Here is a 15,294-nt window from a genome sequence, read left to right as displayed (position 1 = left end):
GGTGGTGAGAGACCGGAACAGGTTGCCCAGGGGGGTGGTGGAAGCCTCATCCCTGGAGGTTTTTGCAGCCAGGATGGATGGGGCTGTGAGCAGCCTGTTGTAGTGTGAGGTGTCCCTGGCCATGGCAGGGGGGTTGGAACTGGATGATCCTTGAGGTGCCTTCCAACCCTGACAATTCTCTGATTCACCAAAAGGATTCTCACTGCAAGAGGCTCCTCAGGGAGGGAGTTGAATCTCCATCCCTGGAGGTGTTTAAAAGACACAAAGATGAGGTGCTGAGGGACGTGGATTAGTGTAGAGTAGAGTAGAGTAGAGTAGAGTAGAGTAGAGTAGAGTAGAGAATGGAATGGAATGGAATGGAATGGAATGGAATGGAATGGAATGGAATGGAATGGAATGGAATGGAATGGACCAGACCAGACCAGACCAGACCAGGTTGGAAGAGACCTTTGAGATCATCAAGTCCAACCTGTCATCCAATACTATCTAATCAACTAAACCATGGCACCAAGCACCCCATCAAGTCTCTTCTTAGGAAGAGACACCTCCAGAGATGGTGACTCCACCACCTCCCTGGGCAACCCATTCCAGCCTTGGCAGAATTAGAGAGTGGTTGGGTTTAATGATCTTAAAGGTCTTTACCAACCAAAACAATTCTGGGATTCTATTCTGGGATTCTACATTTTCATATAACAGAATTGACACGTTTCATCATTCCTGTCTGAACAGGAGAAGTGCTCAGCACTACAAAATAGAAGCGAGTTCACTTACCTATAGGAACACTTTCATCAATTTTCAGCTTTCTTGATGTTGTTTGCCCAATTATTAGGTGTTTTTTTTCAGTTTCAAGCAGAAACTGAAAATGTAAGTGACCTGCTACCAATGACAGAGCTGGAAATGCTGCTGAGTCAGCAGCTCTTTTCATGAGAAAACAAAATCAGGACTATCTGGCTGAAAACAGGAAGGGTGGAATTGCACTGGCAGGAATTTCTGAAAGTTAAGATTCTGGATGAGGCATTTGGAAGCCTGCAATTAGGTTGTGTGGCTGGCTAATTGTCCCCAAGTAGCTGTGACTCCAGAACTGCTTCACAACCTACATGGCCTTTGTTTTTCAGGATGGTTATGGGGAGGTTTTCCATAGCTGTTGTTGGGTTTTCACACGTGCAAGGTTTTGTCTGCCTTGAAAAGGAGGGGAGGAGAAGAATGCCTTTCTCAGGAAAACTGTAGCCTCCTAATGCCTGAGGAAAACTTGTCTTGTGTGTCAGCTCTGTTTGGATTTACTCAGCTGCTCTGTTAGTGTTGAATCTTTGTGCATTAATGCTTTGAGCAAAGCATAAAGCTGAAAGCCCAGGTATCAGCCTACAAGCATTTAACACTGCCTTTAAAAAAAGACTCTGAATTTTCAGCTTTTTAAGGGCAGTCAGTATGCTCTAATTGCTCCTGAGGTGAGGTAGGTATTGTAAGTTGTGCATTAGTGACTGCTACCCAGCTTTAGTTCACTCAGAAACCCTTCCACCACGAATGTGAGCTAGCAGATATCCATTTCAGGTCACACTGAAGGTCTTTACTCTGGCCAGCATTATCAAGTTAGTGGTGTTGCACAAAGAGAATCTTACCCTACTGCTTGGTGTGTATTTTGGCTTCAAATGGCACTGCAGCTATCAACAGGAAGAATGTGCTGAATGCTCTGAATTCAGATCCTCTACAGAGCAATGTGGAGTATTCTGTTACTAAATTATTTTGGAGTAATCAACCCCAACAACCACATGCTATTGTGTGAAAAGCAAACAGGCTGTGAGAGTGCATCTGTGGTGTGAGGTATAGCTTCACTTAAGAGCACAGAGTCACAGAATCATTTGGGATGAAAAAAGACCTCTGAGATCATCAAGTCTAGCCTATGACTTAAGGCCTCCACATCAGCTTAACCATGCCACCAAGTGCCACATCCAATCTTTTCTTAAAGACCTGCAGTGATGGCAACTCCAGCACCTCCATGGGCAGTTCATTTGGTGCCTAATCAGCCTTTCTGTGAGGAAGTGCTTCCTAGCATCTAACCTAAACCTCCCCTGGTGCAGCTTCACATCATGCCCTCTTGTCCTGTTGCTCATTGCCTGGGAAAAGAGCCAGACCCCCATCTGACTACAACTTCCTTTTAAGTAGTTGTAGAGAGGGATAAGGTCCCCTCTAAGCCTCTTCTTCTCCAGGCTGAACAACCCCAGCTCCCTCAGCCTTTCCTCACACAACTTTCCCTCCAGCCCCCTCACCACATCCATCTACCCCTGACGCTGTGCTTCATTCAGCATGAGCGTGGTATCACAATAGGCTTTATTAGCCTAACTAAATCCATTTCAAACAAGTTCAGGCCCCAGCAGACATTTTCTTGTGCAAACCTTTGAACACAATGATCCTTGAGGACCCCAACTGAATTCAGGAAGGGAAAATACGTTACTGGTGTATTTTGGGTTGGCTTATAGCGGGGCAGGAGCAATTATGCGAAGATTTTAGGGCGCTGCACAAAACATGCCAATAGCTTGCATTTTCCTGTCTAATGAAGTTTGACAGATGAGAACCAGGCCTCTCCAAATCCACTCCTAATTGAAAAAAGGGACCTGTGCAGCCTGCTATGCTTCAGCAGTGTTTGGCTTACATCTGGGGAAATAGGTATGAGGTAACTAATCTTACAGTATAGATCTCAGGAGGACAATAAACCACGGGGGGCAGGGGGGAGAAATTGACAATGTCAAAACAGATTTATCAACAAGACTTTTTATTGGAGAAGAGTTTATAATCAGAGATCTATAAAGAACTACCAAATTTTAGCAGTTAGCTCTCAAGAAGGGATTGGACGTGGCACTTGGTGCCATGGTTTGGTCATGAGGTCTGTGGCGACAGGTTGGACTCGATGATCTTTGAGGTCTCTTCCAACCTTGGTGATACTGTGAAATAACCCTGAAGGAAATCCCTGTAAATACACAATCCATAGGAATATCCCAGAATCTTGGAACCATTTGGGATGGATGAGACCTTTAAGGTTATCTGGTCCAACCATGAAGCTAACATTGCCAAGTGCACCCCGGATGTGTTTAAAGGTCTTTTTGGATGTGGTGCTTGGGGATATGGTTTAGGGGTGAGCCTTGTAGAATAGGGTTATTGGTTGGACCTGGTGATCTCAAGGGTCTTTCCCAACCTGAATGTTGCTGTGGTTCTGTGATGAATCAGTCCTTCCTATAAAAATCCTCTGATCTTTATTCAGAATATCTTCTTTTTTTCCCCTTTAAAAAAAGTACAATGGTTATTTGTATAAACCAAGTGAAAACAATTAAACTTTGCTGCCAAGCAGTGAATGGCTTTTACCATGGAATCTATAGTCAGGTGTGACATATATCCAACTGCATCCACTCTGTGGGACTAGAATATCTTACATGGTGTGGAACTGGAATCCTCTTGCTCAGGGCATTGAGTCCATCATCAGTAAGTCTGCAGACAACACCAAGCTGGGGGCAGGAGCTGATCTGCTGGAGGGTAGAGAGGCTTTGCAGAGGGACCTGGACAGACTGGACAGATGGGCAGAGTCCAACAGCAGGAGATTTAACACATCCAAGTGCCGGGTTCTGCACATTGGCCACAACAACCCCAAGCAGTGCTACAGGCTGGGGTCAGAGTGGCTGAGAGCAGCCAGGCAGAGAGGGACCTGGGGGTACTGGTTGATGGTAGGCTGAACATGAGCCAGCAGTGTGCCCAGGCAGCCAGGAGGGCCAATGGCATCCTGGCTTGCATCAGGAACAGTGTGGCCAGCAGGAGCAGGGAGGTCATTCTGCCCCTGTACACTGCCCTGGTTAGGCCACAACTCAAGTCCTGTGTCCAGTTCTGGGCCCCTCAGTTTAGGAAGGAGGTTGACTTGCTGGAACGAGTCCAGAGAAGGGCAACAAAGTTGGTGAGGGGTTTGGAACACAGCCCTGTGAGGAGAGACTGAGGGAGCTGGGGTTGCTTAGCCTGGAGAAGAGGAGGCTCAGGGGAGACCTCATTGCTCTCTACAACTACCTTAAGGGAGGTTGTAGACAGGCAGAGGTTGGTCTCTTCTCCCAGGCAACCAGCACCAGAAGAAGAGGACACAGTCTCAGGCTGCACCAGGGGAGGTTTAGGCTGGAGATTAGGAAGAAGTTCTACACAAAGAGAGTGATTGCCCATTGGAATGGGCTGCCTGGGGAGGTGGTGGAGTCACCATCACTGGAGGTGTTTAGAAGGAGACTTGATAGGGTGTTTGGTTGCATGGTTTAGTTGATTAGATGGTGTTGGATGATAGGTTGGACATGATGATCGTGAAGGTCTCTTCCAACCTGGTTAATTCTATTCTATTCTATTCTATTCTATTCTATTCTATTCTATTCTATTCTATTCTATTCTATTCTATTCTATTCTTTGCAGTTGGCATAAACTTTTCTCTTGTGTTTAGTTGACTAGGTGGTGTTGGGTGATAGGTTGGACTTGATGATCTCAAAGGTCTTTTCCAACCTGGTTAATTCTGTATTCGGTATAACATGAGATGCTCTTGTTTCCACATGAGCTATGTTCTTACAAAGCTTAGTTTCTATAAGTATTATGTGAGTATTGCACCAGGATTTCAAACCCCATTTGTAGCACCTCACCAGCTGCAGGGACTCAGCCATGTTTAAGTCACTGCAAGAAATTTTCTGTGCAAGTATCTTTAAGAGAAAACCAGCTTGGGAAACAAAAGATCCTACCCAAAGGCTCTAATTCATGGAACCAGGTCACTGAATCATAGAATGGTTTGGTTTGGAAGAGACCTTAAAGATCATCTACTTCCAACTCCCTGCCATGGGCAGGGACACCTCCCACTTGATCAGATTGCTCAAAGGCATCATCCGCTCTGGCCTTGAACACCACCAGGGAGGGAGAATTCACAACCTATTCAGTATTCCTAAGGTTGGAAGAGACCTCAAAGATCATCAAGTCCAACCTGTCACCACAGACCTCATGACTAGAGTAGGGAGGACACTACTGCAGGCTTGAACTCACAACCTTCCCATGAAGGGTCTGATGCGCTACCAACTGAGCCACCTATTCCAGTGCCTCTCCACCCCCACTGTAAAGAATTTCTTCCTAATCTCCCGTCTAAAGCTCCCCTCTTCCATCTTAAATCCATTCCTTTTCATCCTATCACTGCAAGCCCTTTTAAAAGTCTAATTCTAAAATTAAAAGAAGAAAAAATCTAAGTGAATCAATCAGTCAGTCCTGAGTGAAACTCCATCAGCTCTGCTGGCTCCACGGGGCCTGCCTCCCATGCAGCTCTGAACAGAAGACAGAAGGGAAAGAGAAAGTCATTCCAGCTGGAATATTGCATGTAGAAAGCTTCTGATTCTGAAGCATTTGGAAATTGCCACAAATCAGCCTTTGGCTATTGGAGCAGTTGCTTTTGCATTACATGTGAAAAAGCCAAATGCTCATTTCACAGTGATCAATCACTTGTAACAACAACAAAATGAGACTACTCCCACTTCCACTTCTCTGTCCTCTCACTGTTTCTGAGCTGCTCAGTGCAGCCTCCCTCTGTGTCTCAAGGATTCCAAACGTTACAAAGCTGAACTCATGATGACAAAGCAGAAGATTGCCATTTGCTGCTGGTTTGTGCTTCCAAACACCACAGTAAATGGCAAACAAAGCCTGGCACTCTGGATGTAGTGCTGCTGAAACAGGGAGGCTGTGTGTGTGAGTAGCAGGGTAGTGCCTTGTTTTCACAGAACAAATGCTTTATGCCATTCACAGCAATGCCAAACTGTCTGACTGAAACAGTCTTAAGGTAACTTTGATGAATGTGCTCTGGGAATGTTACAAATTTTTTTCCTAACTAAGTATTCTTCCTGCCTGTTGTATTCCTTTGTGCCACTGAGCCACACCTTCAGGCAGGAGGGAGTGCTGTGGTATACATGGTGAAGAACTGGAACTATCTTTTAAAGTAGTAGTAGGAACCCCAGCATGGTAGGACTTAGAAGGCACCTCTGGAGGGCATCTAGTCAAACTCACCCTGCTAAAGCAGGGCACCCACAGCAGCTTGCCCAGGATCACAATGGCCAGGCAGGTCTGGAATCTCTCCACAGAAGGAGACTCCACAACCTCTCTGGGCAGCCTGCTCCAGGGCCCCAGCACTCTGACACCAAAGAAGTTTCTCCTCCTGTTCAGATGGAACCTCCTGGGATCCAGCTTGTGTTCATTGCCCCTTGTCCTGTCACTGGACATCGCTGAAGAGAGTCTGGATGCATCCTCTTGCCCTCCACCCTTAAGCTCTTGCTGAGTATTGCTCAGATCCCCTCTGGGGCTGCTCTTCTCCTGGGGCTAAACAACCCAGGCCTCTCAGCCTTTCCTCCTCACAGAGATGTCCAGGCCCCTCAGTATCTTTGTAGCTTCCTCTGGACTCTCCAGTACTGCCCTGTCTCTCTCAAACTGGTGAGCCCAAAACTGGACACAGTTTCACTGAGTTGGAAATGAAGTCAATCATAGGAGCAGAGCTGTGCTTGGGCAGACCAGTTGAGAGTCCAGTCTTTATAAAGGTAACCCACATTTCTAAGCAGGGCAAACTCACTCAAGCAGGTTGTTGTCCAATCAAAAAGAGGCTGGAGAAGTAATTTTGTAGCACATTTATTTAGCATGGATGGACTTCAGCTTTTGTGTATCTCCTTCTACAGTGTTCAGGATACAGTGGTGTCTGGGAATTGTAGTGGACTCTGCCTGTAAAGTCCCACACTCTGTTAGTGAGCACACAGTCAAGCCAGTATTAGAATACAGACATGTTGCTACATCCACTTTTTTTTTCTGGTTTCTGTGTTCCTCACAGCAAATATTGAGCCCTGACTCACTGCTGCTTGTTCAAACACCATGGTAAACAAATGTGCTACAGCCTCAGATCAGGGGAATTTGAAGGGATGCCACTGAATAGCACCAAGAAGTACTTCCAAATCCTGCTTTAGCAAACCTGTTGGGACAAACAAATGGTTTGTCATCCAACCAAGAGCTGCAGGTGATGACTGTGAGCTTTGAACCCAAAGCCTGGTGACTGTGGTACATGTGACACTCTCAGAAGAAAAACCTCAAACTGCTGAGTCACATCTGCCTCAGCAAAAGGAGCAGCACACTTCTTCAGTCAGGCCTAGCTTTGCCTGCTTTTACCACAGAAAGATTTTGGAGTGTATACTAAAATATGCAGGCAAAGGTGAAGGCATGCAGATGGCAATTTTGTGTGTGTGGGAAAGGAAAAAAAAATATTGTGATTATTTGTAGCATGAAAGAAGCATCCAAATCTGGAAGTAAAGGAAGAGCAACAACAACAAATGTTTCTGTGAGACAGCATTGAATATCAATTTACACAAAGTCAGACTGTAGGCTGCTAAAGAGACAGGGCAGTACTGGAGAGAGTCCAGCAGAAGCTACAAAGATGCTGAAGGGCCTGGAGATCTCTGTGAGGAGGAAAGGCTGAGAGCCCTGGGGCTGTTGAGCCTGGAGAAGAGCAGCCCCAGAGGGGATCTGATCAATGCTCAGCAAGAGCTAAAGGGTGGGGGGCAAGAGGGTGCATCCAGACTCTCTTCAGCGATGTCCAGTGACAGGACAAGGGGCAATGAACACAAGCTGGATCCCAGGAGGTTCCATCTGAACAGGAGGAGAAACTTCTTTGGTGTCAGGGTGCTGGAGGCCTGGAGCAGGCTGCCCAGAGAGGTTGTGCATTCTCCTTCTGTGGAAAGATTCTAAACCTGCCTGGCCATTGTGATCCTGGGCAAGCTGCTGTGAGTGACCCTGCTTTGCAGGGAGATTGGGTTAGATGATTTCTAGAGGTCCCTTCCTATGCCACCATGCTAGGATTCTGTGACTAAACTAAAGGGTTGTTCACCTTTCCTGGTCACTGTGAACATTTTCTTACTTAGAACAGCTTCCTGCAGAATTTTCCACCCAAATGAAACAGCCACATGGCAATGAATGAACACCCAAAGAAAACCCAAATAAAGGAAAGTATTAATAAAAAGAGCAAGGTGGAATTCTCTTGGCACAGATTGGATAAAAGGCAGGATAAATAGCACATAGAATGGAATTAACCAGGTTGGAAAAGACCTTTGAGATCATTGAGTCCAAGCTATCATCCAACACCATCTAATCAACTAAACCATGGCACCAAGGACCCCATCCAGTCTCTTCTTAAACACCTCCAGTGATGGTGACTCCACCACCTCCCTGGGTGACTCCTACCCTCCCTTCTCTTTCTATGAAGAGCTTCTTCCTAACATCCAGCCTAAACCTCCCCTTGCACATCTTGAGACTGTGTCCTCTTGTTCTGGTGCTGGTTGCCTGAGAGAAGAGACCAACTCCCACCTGGCTACAACCTCCCTTCAGGCAGTTGTAGACAGCAATAAGGTCACCCCTGAGCCTCCTCTTCTCCAGGTGAAGAGCATGTCCTGAGAGAGAGCATGCTCCTAAGCATGTCCTGCATCAACCACTCCTTTTAATCCTCACTGCCCTCATCAGTTAGTTCCCTTTGCAGTTTTCTCCATGGGATTTCAAACAGCAATTCTGCCTTCCTTAGCCTCTCCAACGCGAAGCGTCACTTCTACTTTGCTCTCATTTCTGTTCCATCCTATTCTCTACTTGTTATTTTTTCTCTCCAGGCTTACTTGAGAACTTAGTCATTACTTAATTATTTCCTTCATGTTTTCTTCTGCAAGCCACATCTCTCTGGAGCTCCTTACAGCATGAGATATACCTTTTGTGGTACAGTAAGCCAACGAGTCTGGAGCATGTGTTTGTTTAAGGTCGTCATGGACAGTTTGATCTGTACCGCAATACCTTAAAGCTTTCTTCTTTCCCTTCTTTGTTCCTTCTCTTTTTTTTTCTGATTTAGATAAGTTTCTTGGAACAGAATCAGCTGCTTTGGTTTGTGTTTTTTTTTCCCTCTGTTAGAAATTGTTACTGAGAAAATTTAGCAAACTGTCAACACCCAAAAGAAATAATGTCCATGTCCTGAAGTTCTCATTCATGAAAAATCCCTCTTGCCTTCAGTGGGAATTTTCCTTTCTCTTGAATTGGCTTATTTAAAAATAACATCTGATGATCTCCTAGGCCTTTTGTCAGAGTCATCTTTTCTGACTCCAGCTCCCCTGGGTCATTATCAAACCATCAGGCTCGGGTCTTTCAAAAGGAGCTTCAGGATTTTAGGTGCTTGAGTTGCGCTGAACTTCCACTGGGCTCGGGCGCCCAAGTTTGAGGGGGCTCCTCAGGAAGCTCTAGGCTCAGTACTGATCTCCTTCTGGGCAGCACAACACTGGAACTGGCTTTCACTTCCAAGCAACTCACACCCCAACAATTCCCACCATCAAAGAAGCAGGGGGCAACTGGAGATTAATCTCAGAGGAAATCAAGGCCACAGTCTTTGTGGACATTTTTCTCTCAATCTCCCTGCACACTGAGTCATCCCCAGCTAGTTCAGAGGTCAGCTGCAGCACAGAAGTAACATTGAAAGCTAGCACAACCCAAAGACAAAATTAGAACCAGCTTGGAAGTAGTGAAATTTGGGAAGTCTCTGAAAGACAGAAAGCAAGCAACAGGATTTTGCAGCACATGAGTTGCATTTTGGTAACCTGAAAATGAATATCTAATATTTATCTTAGAGATTAGCAGATACTATTGCCAGAGGAAATTAATAAAGCTGTTTGCTTGGAGATGATTTTCTGCTTGCAGATATTTGCTTACAGGCTTTCTGAAGCATGTTTTGTGCTTTATCAGCTGAGTGGGGTAAAGAAGTGGGCTCTGGAAGGCAAGCACAGTTTGATAGCATGAAACACCAAATGGAAAGAGGGAGCAAATGGGTCACTGAGTCCAGTCACCTACCACTGAGAGCAGCCACTTCAGATGCCCAGTTCCATATGCACAGATTCATAGAATCATAGAGCTGTTGATGTTGGAAGAGACCTCAAGTCCAGCTGCTCACCGGTGCCTCACAACCCCACCACTACTGCTGAGCTACTACCACTAAACCACATCCCTCAGCAGCACATCCACACAGCTTTTAAATACCTCTAGGAATGGTGACCCCACCACCTCCCTAGGTAGCCTCTGCCAATTATTGATAACCCTTTCTGTGAAGAAATTGATTTTGATATCCAACCTGAACCTCCCTTGCCACCACTTGATGCTGCTTCCTCTTGCCTTGTCACTTGCTGCATCTGAGAAGAGATCAACCTCTACCTGGTTCCAACCACCTTTTAGGAGTTGTAGAGAGCAGTGAGGTCTCCCCTCAGCCTCCTCGTCTCCAAACTAAACCACCCCAGTTATTTCAGGCTCTCCTCACCAGCCCTGTTCGTCAGCCCCTTCACCAGCTTTGTTGTACTTCTCTGGACATGTTCCAGCACCTCAATGTCCTTTGTGGAGTGAGGTACCCAAAACTGAACCCAGTATTTGAGGTGTGGCCTCACCAATGTTGAGTAGAGGGGAGTAATCACCTCCCTAGATCTGCTGGCCACAGTACTCCTCCTGATGCAAGCCAGGATACCATGCCCAGGGAGGTGGTGGAGTCACCATCCCTGGAGGTGTTCAAGAGGGGACTGGACGTGGCACTTGGTGCCATGGTCTAGTAGTCATGAGGTGTTGGTTGACAGGTTGGACTTGATGATCTTCGAGGTCTTTTCCAGCCTTGTTGATTCTGTGATTCTTGGCCACCTGAACACACCACAAGCTCATATTCAGCCAGCCATCAACCAACACCCCAAATCAGCATTGCAACCTACCCTTATTTCTAGTCCTGAACACCTCTGCCTAGACCTCACCTCTTGGAGAGTCACCCTCTTCTAATCAAGAGTCCAACACATGGTCATGGGCTTGAGTACACTTACTTGGTTTTCAGCCAGCTTGGCCTTTTAGTTTACACTGCAATATTTTCCTGCTTGAAGCAAAACCTCAGTGTATTTACAAAGAGCCTTGTCTTCTCTCAGCCTGTTTTCAAGCACAAGCCAAGCTGGGCTAGAAGTGGTTGCACAGAAAGGTTACCAAGATCACAGGAACAAATCATAGAATTGTTAGGATTGGAAGGGACCTCAAGGATCATCCAGTTCCAACCCCCCTCTGCCATGGGCAGGGACACCTCACACTAGATCAGGTTGCTCAGAGCTACATCCAGCCTGGCCTTAAAAACCCCCAGGGATGGGGCAGCCCATTCTTTGTATTTGTAATACAGATCATAGAATCATAGATGGATGACTTCTCCTTGCTGAAATGGAAATGTTGCCTTAGGGAAGTAATTGAAGGCTGGCTACAGGCACTGCTTCCTATTGATCAACCCATGGAAGTGATTTCATAGCTACACAGCAGATGCTATTTAAATTATTGACTGTTTTCTCATGGCCTGCTCTGCTAATCAGGATGTGTTACCCAGTACACAACAGTTTAGCAGTACCAGATTATTGATGGCTCTTGTCACATGTGAGGATTGAACAGTGTTAAGCAATCTTAGTAACTTTCATGGCTGTAGAATCAAATAATTCATCACCTCAAGTTAGAAAACAAATGTGACAAATTGTGTTAAATGGTAACTGCAACTGCTAAAGGAAGTATCTGGGGGCAGCCAGAAATAACAGAGGAGCCATTAATATGAAAGATAGCAGTGGAAAAGAAAGCAAGGGGTTGCTTCTTGCTGAGGAACAAGATATGCCAAAGTTAATCCTGGGCTGTTGCAGCTGTGGCAGTGCTGGCTTTGGTGGTAGAGATTCAGCCTGGACTCCTCCATACAGAGGAGAGCTCTCTGCTGGCATGAGCCCAGAAAAGGCATTTTCTGCATGAGCCACATCTGTCAGCCCTCACTGTCATAAGCTTTTGTGGCCAAGCTGATGAGCCGATGCCAAAAGCTATTGTGAGACTTAATAGCAGCTGGAACTTGAGTGTGGAGTGGAACCAAACCCAGGGTAGCATGGCTGCAGGAGTTGAATGTATAGCTTCTGTAATTTTGATAGTTCAGCATCCAGCCTAGAAGGGAACAGTTTTAATGGGACAAACCACAAGCAGTTCTACCTGAGTAGATTTTCCATGTGTGAATTATCCAATACATGCAGCTTATTCCCCTAATGGATCTCCCTCTTCTTCTCTATAAACACTCCCTGCTTACTCCCAGTTTTCATGCAGCACACCCTGTAGTATTGTGCAAACCTCTCTCTGTATCTGCACCACACAAATGTTTGAATTGTTTCTGAAACTAGATCCAACACTGAGAACATCTTAGTAAAATCTTCCCAGTAAATTCATCAAGGAGTGGTCAAACAGTTCTCAGGATGTGCCAGTTGTCAGCAGTATACTATGGGACCTTTAAAGAATTTTCAGTGCTGGTGAGGCCACACCTTAAAGACTGGGTTCAGTTTTAGGCCCCTCACTGCAAGAAGGACATTGAGGGGCTGGAGCAGGTCCAGAGAAGGGCAACCAAGCTGGGGAAGGGTCTGGAGAACAGGGCTGGGGAGGAGCAGCCAAGTAAAGTGGGGAGTCTGGAGAAGAGGAGACTGAGGGGAGACCTCATTGCTCTATACAACTCCCTGAAAGCAGGCTGCAGTGAGTTGGGGGTTGGTCTCTTCTCCCTACTATCAGCTGATAGAACAAGGGGAAATTGCCTCAAGTTGGATATTAGGGAAAAATTCTTTCCTGCAAGAGTGGTCAGGGGTTGGAACAGGCTGCCTGGGGAGGTGAAGTCATCACCATCCCAGGGTGTTCAAGAAACCTGTGGACATGACACTTCAGGACATGGTCTAATGGCCATGGTAGGCTTAGTTTGATGGTTGGACTCAATGTCCTTAGCAGTCTTTTCTCACCGAAACAATTCTCTGAGCACAAGCGATTGGTATTTCCATACTCTCCGCAGCCTTACCGCTCGCCTTTCTTTCTCCTCCCAGATCGCCCAGGTTTGTTAAATGTGAAGCCCATTGAAGACATCCAAGACAACCTGTTGCAAGCTTTGGAGCTCCAGCTGAAGCTGAACCACCCGGAATCCTCCCAGCTGTTTGCAAAGTTGCTGCAGAAAATGACGGACCTCAGACAGATTGTCACAGAGCACGTGCAGCTCTTGCAAGTCATAAAGAAAACGGAGACAGACATGAGCCTGCATCCACTCCTACAAGAGATCTACAAGGACTTGTATTAGTGGCCACAGTAGCTCTGACACAATGTATGTTCTTCAGATTGCACTATTTCTTTTTTGAGGGAAAACTTTGCATACCTAAGAAATTACTGTGAAACAGCATTTAAAGAGAGAGAGAGAGAGAGAAAGAGAGCTTAGTATAGCAGATATATTTTATGCATATTGTTTATAAAGACACATTTACAATTTACTTTTAATATTAAAAATATATATATATATCTCTCATGAAATCGTTGGCAGTATTTTCAGAATTAATTTGGGGTTGGTTTGGGGGATTTTGAGGTTTGTTTTTTTTTTGGGGGGGGGGGTTGACTGTCTTATTTCTTCAGGTTGCCTGTCCAATATGATCGACGCTTCACTCAAGTGGGTTAAGCATGCAGTGAAATTCTCCACTTGAAAAATAAAAGAAGGATCTTTCTCTAGAATAAAAAAACACCACCACCACCACCAAAACCAAACAACAACAACAACAACAAATCCAGGGAAATTTTTGAAGTATTATGTTTGATTTTGTGCTCTCCGAGGAGGCAGCAAAGTAACAGCGGAACTGAATCACACATTGGTCTGAAGGCAGAAGTTAGAATTCACAGAGAATTGTCAGGGTTGGAAGGGACCTCAAGGATCAGCCAGTTCCAAGCCCACCCTGCCATGAGCAGGGACACCTCACACTACAGTAGGTTGCTCGCAGCCACATCCAGCCTGGCTGCAAAAGCCTCCAGGCATGAGGCTTCCACCACCTCCCTGGGCAACCTGTGCCAGTCTCTCACCACCCTCATGGGGAACAACTTCTTCCTAACATCCAATCTCAATCTACCCATTTCTAGGTTTTTTCCATCCCCCCCAGTCCTATCACTCCCGGACACCCTCCAAAGTCCCTCCTCAGCTTTCTTTTAGCCCCCTTCAGATGCTGGAAGGCCACAATGAGGTCTCCTTGGACCCTTCTCTTCTCCAGGCTGAACAGCCCAAACTCCCTCAGTCTGTCCACGTAGCAGAGCAGCTCCAGCCCTCTGCTCATCCTCATGGCCCTTCTCTGGACACCTTCCAGCACCTCCAGTTCTTTACTGTAATAGAGGCTCCAGAACTGGACACAGTACTCCAGGTGGGGTCTCCTCAGTGCAGAGTAGAGGGGGAGAATCACCTCCCTTGACCTGCTGGCTATGCTTCTCTTGATGCAGGCTGGGCTCTGCTTGGTTTTCTGGGCTGCAAGTGCTCACTGCTGGTTCACGCTGAACTTCTCCTCCCCCAGCACCCCCAAGTCCTTTTCTTTAGGGCTGCTCTCAAGCCAGTCCCTGCCCAGAAATGTCAGAGCTGAGAAGATCTGTGCCTATTGTAGGAGAATTTTACACTGACAGAGAGCTCTGTGGAGAGCCCTTGGTGTAAGTAAGAACTAGGCTCAAATTGCCATTCCATTACTGGACACCTCCAGTAATGATGACTCCACCACCTCCCTGGGCAGCACATCCCAATGGCAAATCACTCTTTCTATGAAGAACTTCTTCCTAATATCCAACCTAAACCTCCTCTGGTGCAGCTTGAGACCGTGTCCTCTTGTTCTGGTGCTGGCTGCCCAGGAGACGAGACCAACCAAGGTAAAGTTACTTACACTATCCTCTTTTGGTGTGTCAGTACTGATCTGAGGGTCCCTTAGACCGGCATTCAGCCTACCCACATTTACAACATCTGAAGGTGATCCCTGACAAAGTCAAGCTGGTGGGACCCAAAGAGGGAATATTTTGGGGGGGGAAAGCCACTAACACTAATATTGAAATGAGGAGCAGTCCTCAATCAAACAGCCTTACTTTCTTCCATGTGGATACATTTCACTTATGCAGGAAAACATGTGCCTTACCCTTAGTGAGACAAGGGCAGTGGGGACAGAGGAGTGGGCCAGGAGGCAGTGTAAGTGTCTATGTGAGCAAGATGGATTTTCAGGGAGAATAAACTGGCCTTACTCCCTTGAAAATCTAGGTTGGTGCAAATGATGCAATTAAGAGACTGAGGAAGGCCAGGAAGTTGGACTAATGGTTGGACTTGGTGATCTTGAAGGTCTTTTCCAACTAAAACATCTATGATTCCGTGAAAATAAATCCTTGAGCTCATGCTTTCTAGGACTAAAAATATTTCCT

The 15,294-nt window shown here is 46.2% G+C and overlaps 1 protein-coding gene across 2 annotated transcripts in view; it reads left to right on the top strand.

The window, feature by feature from the left end:
* Nucleotides 1-13,425, top strand: part of PPARG (peroxisome proliferator activated receptor gamma) — an 85,277-nt gene extending 71,852 nt beyond the window's left edge. For both annotated transcript variants that reach the window (XM_068162673.1, XM_068162674.1), the window contains exon 7: nt 12,924-13,425. In XM_068162673.1, the coding sequence (XP_068018774.1) occupies nt 12,924-13,171 (248 nt within the window). In that variant the 3' untranslated portion in view covers nt 13,172-13,425. The remainder of the gene's footprint in view (nt 1-12,923) is intronic.
* Nucleotides 13,426-15,294: the final 1,869 nt, after the last annotated feature.

This window comes from Melanerpes formicivorus, unplaced genomic scaffold, assembly GCF_026170545.1.
Source record: "Melanerpes formicivorus ecotype bairdi unplaced genomic scaffold, bMelFor1.0.p_v2 SCAF_66, whole genome shotgun sequence".
Lineage (NCBI taxonomy): Eukaryota > Metazoa > Chordata > Aves > Piciformes > Picidae > Melanerpes > Melanerpes formicivorus.
Note: the sequence above shows the minus strand (reverse complement) of the source record. Positions and strands in the feature narration are given on the sequence as shown.